This window comes from Ranitomeya variabilis, chromosome 5, assembly GCF_051348905.1.
Source record: "Ranitomeya variabilis isolate aRanVar5 chromosome 5, aRanVar5.hap1, whole genome shotgun sequence".
Lineage (NCBI taxonomy): Eukaryota > Metazoa > Chordata > Amphibia > Anura > Dendrobatidae > Ranitomeya > Ranitomeya variabilis.
In genome coordinates this window covers 80606535-80617880 of record NC_135236.1, presented here as the reverse complement: position 1 = coordinate 80617880, position 11346 = coordinate 80606535, and the positions used below count along the sequence as shown (strand labels likewise).

The 11346-nt window shown below is 47.4% G+C and overlaps 1 protein-coding gene across 3 annotated transcripts in view; it reads right to left on the bottom strand.

Annotated features, from left to right (window-relative positions):
• LOC143774869 (adhesion G protein-coupled receptor E5-like) overlaps positions 1–11346 on the bottom strand; it is a 163597-nt gene that overhangs the window by 880 nt on the left and 151371 nt on the right. For all 3 annotated transcript variants that reach the window (XM_077262640.1, XM_077262641.1, XM_077262642.1), the window contains 3 exons: positions 9539–9630; positions 1160–1328; positions 948–1049 (listed from right to left, as the gene is read on the bottom strand). In XM_077262640.1, coding sequence (XP_077118755.1) covers positions 948–1049; positions 1160–1328; positions 9539–9630 — 363 coding nt within the window. The remainder of the gene's footprint in view (positions 1–947; positions 1050–1159; positions 1329–9538; positions 9631–11346) is intronic.

Sequence of the window (11346 nt, the reverse complement as noted above, 5' to 3'; positions counted from 1 at the left end):
GCATTCTCGCAAACAGTGTATGTACGGCGCCGCGATCACACGGCCTCGCGCTGAGCGACGTGGCGATCGGGTGCAAGTGTCGGCTCTATGTGAGAGCTGACACCTGCAGCAATGCCCACGATCCTGCCACTAGACAGATAAAAAAACAAGGTGTAAAAGACTGTCACCAAGTGATGCGTTTCGAACTCAATCCAGTGTTTTTCCAGAGACTTAACAAACACATTTAACACAACACATTCCGTGTTGATGTGCTAATCAAAGTCTGAGCTATCAAAATCTAAAATTAATCCGAAAATGCAATAAGAGGCGATCAATACATGCCCCCAAAATGGTATCAATAAAAAAACATCCACACAGAGCACAAATAATTAAGGCCTCATAGCCCCATATCTCGAATTGTAAATATTACTGGTCTAGAAAAATGACGACAAAAGAAAATTATTTATTTATTTTTTTTTGTTTTTACACTTTTTTTTAATTTTATTTTCACCACTTAAATACATTAAATAAATAAACTTTGGCATCTGCGTACTCGTACTAAGTGGAGAATCATATTACTAGGTAAATTTTACCACATAGTGAACATGTTAAATTAAAAAAAACTAAAAACAATTGTGGAATTTTAATTTATTTATTTATTTTTTTTAAATGTTAGAAACACTTGTAATTTTTTTTCCCCGCTTTCCAGTGCATCGTGTGATAAAATGAATGATGACATTCAAAAGTACAACTCGTCTATCAAAAAAAATAAATAAAACAAACCCTCATCCTGCTATGTGGATGGAAAAATAAAAAAATAAAGTTATGGTTTTTGGAAAAAGGGTAGGGAAAAAAAAAACAATAACATGGAAACTAGCCTGGTTGTAAAGGGATTACACGCCTCTAAAACAAGACGTTACGCCATAGTCTACATACGCACTGGCAGGATGTTGCCGGCAGCCTCTTACCTTGCTGTGTGTCTGCGTATTGCTGGTGTTGCTGAATTCGGAGTAAACTGGAGCCTTGAAATGTGCGAGTGCGCAGAGCCACATCTTATACTCTGCCCGGACCTGACGGATGAATGTAGCACAGAACAAGTTGTGGGTCAATGAATAGGATTATGGTGAGAGCGCTGAACCCCCTGAGTCCCCCTCTCCGTATTGCGCCCCCTTTCTTTCACCTTTTTGTGCATGAGGCAGTGCAGGCAGAAGATCTGTAATCCTTGCAGCGTATTGAGGATGGTGAAGGCGTATACGAAGAAGGGGGTAGCAGAGCTGAACATGAAGAAGCCGAACACCCAACAGCTCCCCAGGATACACAGTTGGGCCAAAGATGTTACCGTCAGGGTCCTATAATATATAATAAACCCATAATAGTACAACAAGGCATAACTTTGGGATGTACAACTGGAGAGTAGCGATGAGCAAACATGCTGGGATAAGGTGTTATCTGACCATGCTTGGGTGGTAACCGAGTGACTTCAGTACGCTCGAATAATATGTTTGAGTTCCCGCATCTGCATGTCTCGTGGCTGTTCGACAGACAACAGACACAAGTATGAAGGGATTGCCTGTTTGTTAGCCAATCCTTACATATGTTGCATCTGTCGAACAGCTGAGAGACATGCAGACGCGGGGGCTCAAACATATTATTCGAGCACGCCAAAGTCACTCGGTCAGCACACGAGCATTCTGAGAGAACCTTTTCCCAGCAGTTTCGCTCAACACTACTGGAGAGCCAAAGGTTGGAGACCACTGGTCAAGCCAAAATCATCAGTGCCCATACTGGATACCATAATGTCAGTGATGGCATCTAAACCCACTGGATATGTGTATGAGGGCATGACGTCTCGTGGGGTTAAATAAAGGATTGGACATGACTAATCTTTTAATCTCCCAATACATTTTTTTTTTTGTGTCTTATGTCATTCATTGAAATTTTTCAAAATGGCTCCCAATGGTTATGAATTTTGCACAAATACAAAATGCTCATTTTTTTTTTTCTTTTCGTGCAACTATTTAGTGCATGTTCAGCTAAAAAATGTGAGACTTTTTTTATTTTAACGTCATAATTGATGAATCACTTGAAAACATTGAGACCCGCCACCCAAACCATGGCCACAATAGTGAACATAAAAACACAAATCCGGCAAACATATAAAATACATCTTAAAAAATTGCTTGCATTAAAAGGAAAATAAGTAGCAAATGAAAAACTGGCAAAAAAAAAACAGTTTTCAATTTAGATTAAAAATGCCCCCACCTGAAAAAAAGGCTCCTACCTTTAGGCTATGTGCACACGTTGCAGATTTGCCGCGGAAATTTCCACAACTCCCTGCCGCGGGAAATACGCATGCAGAATTGGCATGCATATTCCCACTAAACACTAGCGTTTTGCAAGAGTGATTAGCTTGCAGAATGCTAGCGTTTTCCAAGCGATCTGTAGCATCGCTTGGAAAACTGATTGACAGGTTGGTCACACTTGTCAAACATAGTGTTTGACAAGTGTGACCAACTTTTTACTATTGATGGTGCCAATGCAGCATCAATGGTAAAAAGATATAATGTATAAAATAAAAAAATTGTGATATTCTCACCTTCCGACGGCCCCAGCAGCCTTCCCGCTCCTCGTGATGCTCCCGTTCCCAGTAATGCCTTGCGGCAATGACCCCAGATGACCTTTACGTCATCACAGGTCATTGTCGCAATGCATTACTGGGAACGGGAGCATCGCGAGGAGCGGGAAGGCTGTGGGGGCCGCTGGAAGGTGAGAATATCACAATTTCTCCTACGCCTCATTGGGGGACACAGGACCATGGGTGTTATGCTGCTGCCACTAGGAGGACACTAAGTAAACAGAAAGATTAACTCCTCCTCTGCAGTATACACCCCTTCACTGGATACAATTTCAACCAGTTCTTGCTTAGTGTCTGTAGGAGGCACTTGGGTCTGTTTTCAGGCCCCAACTTTCTTATTTTAATTTTAAAGCTTTTAGTTTTCTGTAAATTTTTTATTTTTTACTTAACGGAGTGAAGGGGGCGACGGGTTCCTTTTTTAATAGGGTCCGCTCTCCCCCGGACCATCAACAGGCGAGCACGGCGAGTATACCTCCCCGTCCCTCTCCTGCGACGTATGGGGCACGCCTAATCTACGCTAGGGCGACGGTTCCTATACGGTCCCGCTCTCCCCCCTGTAAGATGGCGAGCACATGGAGTATACCTCTTATGTGCATCTCCCGGGCTCCACCGCACTCAAGCCCTCATCTTGGCGTCTCGTAGTCCCCACAGTAGCCGTAAGCCCCCTGTGGCAGGCGCAGAAGAACCCTGCAAAATCTCCATGCGGCAGGCACAGCTGTAAGTCCCCTGAGAAGGCAAGCATGCTTCAGGAGGCTCTCCGTCCCCCGACACAGGGAGGATCGATTGAGCTGGAGGTGGTCCCTCCTTCGGTGAGTACTATCTTCCTCACGCTGCCGGCGTGGGAAGAAGCGGTCCGGGTCCCTGGGGAGAGGTACCGCTGGCTAGATGCCAGCGACGATCGTTAGTCGCGGCCGCCAGAGCGCTTCGCCGGCCGGCTCCACTAATTTAGTCCCCGGCTTCTCCAGCCGGACTAGGCCGCAGTTCAAAAACCCCGCCCACGCCGGAGCCCCGCCCACTGTTCAGGCGCTTCTCGTTTTGAATGAGAAGAGCCCTGCAAATCTCGGGCGCCATCTTGGGACTCCACTGCTGCAGGGAAATACAGCCGAAAAACGCTACCTCCCTCTCTTCCTCCCTGGGGACACCAGTTCAGGACCGTGGGTAAGCTGCTCCGCTACATAGGGAAAAGCTTAACCCCTTCCCTGCTCACATAACTGCTACTGCGGTTTATCGGAGATAGACATTCACTATGTCTCAATCTGTGGACGCAAAAAAAAAAAAGGGGACAAAAAGCACACTATTTTTTACCATTTGTGCCACTTGCAAGTCTGCTTTGCCAAGTGCCCACAGTACCCCCTTGTGCCAGAACTGTGACCTGGCCAGTGCGCAGCCGCCTTCTGCCGCCACTTCCTATGTCGTCTCCTGAGTGGGCCGCGCACGTTCAGTGGAATCCTTGGTCAAGGCATTGGACTCTTTCCGTGGGTCCTCCTTAAACCAGAATTCACCTCTGTCGGCTGCGACGGAATCTGGTAACGGCGCGGGGCTGTCTGACCACAGGGGGCGCACCATTGTACGGGACTCCTGGGGTTCCAGGAAAAGGACCCTTTCCCCATCTCCCGTACACGCTCGAGCTTCAGCTTCTGCAAGCTCATCTTCTCGCTCCCCCTCCCCTGAGGGTCGCAGCGTACAGGGCTCAATATATGAGTCAGAGGAATCTTTAACCCAAGACTCCTCTATTGGTCAGGCATTAATGGTGGACGATGAATCTGCTTCCTCTCAGGAAAACGCGTCCAAAAGATATTTGCTAATCACCCTGAGTTTCAGGATATTATCCAAAACACAGGGAGCACCCAGAAAAGCGCTTTACGACTCAAAAAGCCACGGAAGCTAAATATCCTTTCTCAAGGGATCTGGTGAAGGGCTTACTTCTTTCTCCTGGATCCTGCCGTGTCGCGGCTTGCATCCAAAACAATCTTCTCTCTGTCAGACGATTCATCAGTCAAAAACCCTTCTGACCGCCAGATTGATTATTTGGCTCGCTCAGTCTTTGAAGTCTCAGGAGCAGCCCTCCTTGCATCCTTTGCAGCTTCCTGGGTAGCTAAGGCAATGGTGGCCTGGGCTGAGGTGTTGACCTTTACCGTCCACGGCAGTAATCTTCCCCCAGAGACGGCCAGACTAGCTAACCAGTTAGCTCAGGCCGGAGATTTTGTTGTTAGCGCCTCCATAGATGCGGCTAATTGCGCAGCGCAAGCGGCTGCTAACGCAATTTCCATCGGGGGGGCCCTATGGCTCCGCGATTGGTGAGCAGACTCTGCTTCCAAAAAGTCGCTGACCTCTCTTCCTTACCAAGCGGGTCGTTTATTTGGGGGAAAACCTAGACCAAATCATTTCTGACGCTACGGAGAAAAAAAAAAAAAAAAAAGTGAATTTCTTCCCCAGCAAAAACCAGCCCGGCCCTTTCGGAATCAGCAGCAGTTTCAATTCCGGTCATTTCGTAACAACTCCAGTTTGTCGTCCTCTTCCCCTGGTTCGGGACGTCGGGACAACAGAACTTCCCAGGTCTCATACAGACCAAACCGTTCCTGGAAACCCGGACCCAGGCCGTCTGCCCCTGAGCCGTCCGCATCCCTTAAATCTTCTCAATGACTCGTTGGCGTGTCCGGCGGACACCGACAAAGTAGGCTGACGCCTTCTTTTGTTCCGTCAACAGTGGCTCTCGGTCGTTCACGACGAGTGGGTCAGAGAGCTCGTGTCTTCCAGATACAAAATCGAGTTTTTCTTCACGCCATACAGGCGCTTCAAAAGGACTGTCATCACTCCAGTCCCTCAAGACCAAAGGTTCACGGGGTTTTACTCCAACCTTTTCGTGGTCCTAAAGAAGGACGGGACTCTACGGCCCATACTGGATCTCAAACTGCTAAAACAAATTCGTACGGGTCCGACACTTCAGGATGGACTCCCTCCGTTCCGTTGTCGCGTCCCTGGAAAAAGGAGAGTTCCTTGCATCCATAGACATCAAAGATGCCTATCTACACATCCCAATTTTTCCCTCTCATCAGCAGTTCCTGCTCTTCGCAGCCCAAGAAGAACACTTCCAGTTTGTGGCCTTGCCCTTCGGACTTGCCACCGCCCCCAGAGTCTTCACAAAGGTCATGGCGGCTGTCATGGCCATTGTTCACGCCCGGGGAGTGGTAGTCCTGCCATATCTGGACGACCTATTAATCAAAGGTCCGTCCCAGTCTGCCTGCGAGGAGTCGGTGAGCATCACCGTGGATTCTCTTTCTCGCCTGGGTTGTAAGATCAACTTCGAGAAATCATCTCCAGTGCCGGCCCAGCAAATCTGCTTCCTGGGCATGATTTTGAACTCTTCCCGCGGGCTGGTCATTCTCCCTCCAGAGAAGGTTCTATCCTTACAACAGGGAGCGCGCAGGCTCTTCCGCCCAGTCCCTCACTCCATTCGCTTTGCGATGCGCATCCTCTGGAAAATGGTTGCGGCGATGGAAGCCATTCTGTTTGCGCAGTGCCATCCCCGTCCCTTGCAACAGGCGCTCCTTTTAGCCTGGGACAGAAGCCCGGTTTCTCTCGACCGTCGCTTTCATCTACCCCCACAGGTCAGGCAGACCCTCAGGTGGTGGACACTACAGTCTTCCTTGAACCAAGGGAAATCCTTTCTTCCTGTGCGCTGGTTAGTGGTGACTACCGATGCCAGCCTTTTTGGCTGGGGTGCAGTTTTTATTCACCACACGGCACAGGGTCGTTGGTCCACGAGAGAGTCACGTCTCCCAATCAATATCCTGGAAATTTGAGTGATCATTCTCGCTTTACACAACTTTCACCACCTTCTCGCAGGTCATCCCATCAGAATTCAATCTGACAATGCCACAGCCGTGGCGTACATCAACCCACAAGGGGGAACCCGCAGCAGAGCAGCCATGCGCGAAGTCTCCCACATCCTGCGCTTGGCAGAGACCAATCACTCGCTCATATCGGCGATCCACATACCGGGCGTGGAGAATTGGGAAGCTGACTTCCTCAGTCGCCAAAGTCTTGCTTCGGGCGAGTGGTCCCTCCATCCGGAAGTCTTCCAGCAGATTTGCCTTCGCTGGCTGACGCCGGATGTGGATTTCATGACCTTGAGGTTCAACAACCAGGTTCCCCAGTTCATTGCCCGTTCCCACAATCCTCGCGCCATCGGGGCAGATGCCCTGGTTCTGTCGTGGCATCTGTTCCAGCTGCCATACATTTTTCCGCCCCTTCCTCTGCTTCCGAGAGTCATCAAAAAGATCAGAGCAGAGGGGAGACCGGTGATTCTCGTTGCGCCCGACTGGCCGCGCCGAGCATGGTACGCGGAACTCGTCCAAATGGTCGCCGACACCCCCTGGCGCCTTCCAGATCGCACGGACCTTCTCTTCCAGGGCCCGATTTGCCACCAGAACTCTGGGGCCCTGTCTTTGACGGCGTGGCCGTTGAATCCTGGATTTTAGCCCAAGCCGGATTCTCTCCGGGGGTTTCTTCTACCATGATTCGCGCTAGGAATCCTGTATCCATGCGCATTTATCATCGCACCTGGCGTATCTTCTTTTCATAGTGCAATACCCATGGACGTTTGCCCTTAGTCTTTTCCATTCCGTCCATTCTGGAGTTTCTCCAATCAAGTTTAGAGTCAGGCCTTGCCCTAAGCTCGCTCAAGGGACAAGTGTCCGCCCTGTCTGTTCTATTCCAACGAAGGATCGCTTCCAGACTGCCGGTTAAGACGTTCATCCAAGGAGTCTCCCGGGTGGTCCCTCCTTATAGAATGCCTTTGGCGTCATGGGATCTTAACTTGGTTCTCGGAGTTCTTCAGGAGGCCTCTTTCGAACCATTGCAGGACATCTCTCTCACCCTCCTCTCATCGAAGGTGGTCTTTCTAGTGGCAATTACGTCAATTAGGAGAGTTTCTGAGTTGGCAGCTCTCTCTTGCCGACCCCCCCCCCCCTTTTCTGAATTTTCACCCAGACAAGGTGGTTTTGAGAACCTCTCCCGAGGACATTGTCTTGCCGTCTTTCTGTCCTGCACCTACTCATTGTATCGAGAAAGCTCTCCATACTCTGGATCTGGTTAGAGCTCTTCGGAGGTGCATATCTCGCACGGCTCCCTTCCGTAAGTCGGATGTCCTCTTTGTGCTTCCGGAGGGACATAGGAAGGGTCTACCTGCCTCAAAGACCACTCTAGCCAAGTAGATTTGTTCCGCTATTCAGGAATCCTATCGTGTCAGGAACACTCCTGTCCCAGCTGGGATTAAGGCGCATTCCACCTGGTCGGTCGGTTCTTCTTGGGCCATTCGGCACCAGGCGTCCGCACATCAGCTTGTAAAGCTACGACTTGGTCCAGTCTGCATACTTTCACGAAGCACTACCTCATCCATACTCAGGCTTCGGCAGACGCTGCCCTCGGCAGGCGCATTCTGCACACAACGGTACCTCAGTAAGCTGGTGGTACATGGGGTATTAGCATATTGCTCCCCACCCAGGGACTGCTTTTGTACGTCCCATGGTCCTGTGTCCCCCAATGAGGCGTAGAAGAAAAGGAGATTTTTGTGTACTCACCGTAAAATCTTTTTCTCCGAGCCACTCATTGGGGGACACAGCACCCACCCTGTTAGCCTGTTTTGGCTTGTTGTTACTTCTTTGGTTTTGACATAGTTTGTCTTTGTTCATGCTCCTACTGCTTTACTACCGAACTGGTTGAAATTGTATCCAGTGAAGGGGTGTATACTGCAGAGGAGGAGTTAATCTTTCTGTTTACTTAGTGTCCTCCTAGTGGCAGCAGCATAACACCCATGGTCCTGTGTCCCCCAATGAGTGGCTCGGAGAAAAAGATTTTACGGTGAGTACACAAAAATCTCCTTTTTTTATTTTAATTTTTTTTTTCTACAGGTGTATGGTTCCCAGGGCCTGGAGGGAAGAGTCTCCTCTCCTCCACCCTGGGTACCATCCGCACATGATCCGCTTACTTTGCACATGGTGGGCACAGCCCCATGCGGGAAGGAAGCGGATCAATGCATTCCTATGTGTGCGGAATCCCCGCGATTCCGCACAAAGAATGAACATGCTGCTTTTTTTTTCCGGAATGCGATTCTGCCGCGGAAAAAAAAGCAGCATGTGCTCATAAAAATGCGGAATGCATTAAAAATGATGGGATGCTTATGTAAGCGTTTTTTTCGGCGGAAAACGGCCGAAAAAACGCTAAAAATCCTGAACGTGTGCACATAGCCTTACAGTGTTTACTTACGATTTAAATAATTTTGTAGTAGATGTGACAATACCAAATATGTTTTTATTTTTTGTACATTTTTAATTTAGTTTTGAGGAACAGGCATGATTCAAGCATTTTATTTTTTTTAATTTTTTTTTTCGCCTGTCCCCCTATGGGGGACTTTGATTACCTGTACTACGTACATGAATATTTAATTTCTGCCGTGTATAGTGACATTTATGATCCCCAGTGAATCCCAGACACAGGTTGGCTTTAGTAGGCCCCTTGTTACCATGACAGGTCACCGGCACCCTATGATTCTACATGCCACCGGGATGGTGCCATGGTAGATTAGAGGCAGATGCTGGCTGTATAACACAGCTCGCACCTATCATTTATGTAGCGCCATGCATTTTATGGCAGATGTCGGGATGGGATTGTGTCTGGCCCTCTACACAAGTGAATGGGTCCGGAAAGCCATATCACAGCCTCCGTTTTGAGAGTTGATGCAGCCTCAAGCTGCTTTGATGAGATGAAGGGCAAAATGGCCACTGCGTTGCTGACGGGACTGTCATAAAATGTGTTGAGTGAAACCTTCCAATGGAGAAAAAAATGCTCTTGTGACAGTCATAGTAATGTGAGTATCACAGGTAGAATTCTGAGGGCTAAGAACATTAGTGACGTGCAACTTACCTGATTCTTTTTAGTTTTCCTTGCTCTGGGCTGAGGGAAGACATTTTATCTGCCAATTTCCACACAGTGAGCACAAAAATCCCACAGTTCACCTGCATCAGAGAAGTATGTTAGTAGCCGGCCAAATTGTCATGACTGGACGACTGTCGGAGCATGTCCAATGTGGCAGGTCCCAGTAGCAGTTGTTGGTACCAAGGATAGACAACCAGCATCATGGACATCTAAGACTCAGCAAGAGCCTATTTGGTGATATCCAACCAAAGATGGAGAAAAAAAAATGCTGAAAATGTTAAAACTGAGCATCTCTGGGATTGTGTAGTCACAGGCCGGTCAGTGCCATATGAGCACCAGAACTAGGCCGTGGAGTAATATAAGAAGCAGCCTGGTCTGATGAATTTTCTTTTATATCGTGTATACCCGGATACATGTGCATCACTTTACAGGATGTACTACGGGAAGATGATGAGCCAACAGAGGCAGTGAGATGGGGCAACGTGCTGGAAAACCGCTGGTCCTGGCGTCATGTGCATGTGGCCGGCCTATATAAACATTATGCAGACTAAGTACCTCCCTTTACGGCAGTGGTCTCTTTCAGCAGGATAATGCCCCCTGCCTCGGTGCAAAAATTGTGAATGGAAGAATTGATTAAGATGTGAAGGTGATGACTTGACTTCCAAATTTTCAAGATCCCAATTCGATGGATCTTCTACGCATGTGCTGGAAAATCCAGTCTGTTTCATGTAGGCCATACACTCCTTGACAGAAGTTATGTCGCTTATCCATGTTATGTAAATAAAAGCTTATAACCTGACGTTAAATACATCCATTGGTTGTATAAATTATTTTTTTGAAAGCTGAAACCCTCCGAAATGTGGTTTAGGTTAAGAAAATAAATTGGCATCAATGCAAAAATATTGATCAGTTAATGGACACAGAATGGTCAGATTTTGGCAAGACAAAAGTTTTTTCGCCTGGTCATATAATGCACCCAATCCTAATTTACATCCTCACCTTATTTCTTGTCACTCTCCACAAGGAGAAACATTACCCATTAGATCCCAGTCTTAAGCCTCTCACCTAGACAAATCAGATCTCATACTTTGCACTGATGAGAGGGCAACACCCCGAAACACTGTCTGCAAATCGAGATTTTGATTTGGTTTTTATCGTAAGTCACATTGCAAGGCTCGTTAAAGAGTTGATATTGATTTTTAGGATCGATGGCACAAGAGATCCAGTCCTCTTCCTTTCTGAAGAGACAATTTGCATATACCTAAAGGTCTTTAAAACTCCTAGCGGCAATGCTGCATTTCAGGTGAATAGGAGATTAGGGGGTAGTCTGTGTTTAGACCACCACTCTTCAGGCATTATTCATGTATCCAATGAATAAGAGAAAAAAAAATTCAGGTAGGAATATGCCTCATTTTGTGGAACTAAAACATTAAGGTCTTGATTTGTCAAGCGTTTTTTTTTTCCAGTTCTCTGGCATAAAATTACTATATGAAATTTTGCTAAATTTTTGCACAACTCTAATTTGCCCAATGATTTGGAGATTTATGACATTTCTATTCTAGTCTGGACCTGCTCTGCCAATTTAGTGGATAGAGCTTGGGTGAGATGGGGCATTATCTGTGTTCCATAAATTCATCATAATTTACACAACAATAATTTCATAAACTACCGTTTTGGCATATGGCAGCTGAAAGTGGCACTAATTTAATTAAGGGACGGATGGGCTCCTTCCTGTACACATGCATGCTCTGCTTGTGTAAGCAGACTCAATGGGATTCTTAGTGGGGAAACCGCGC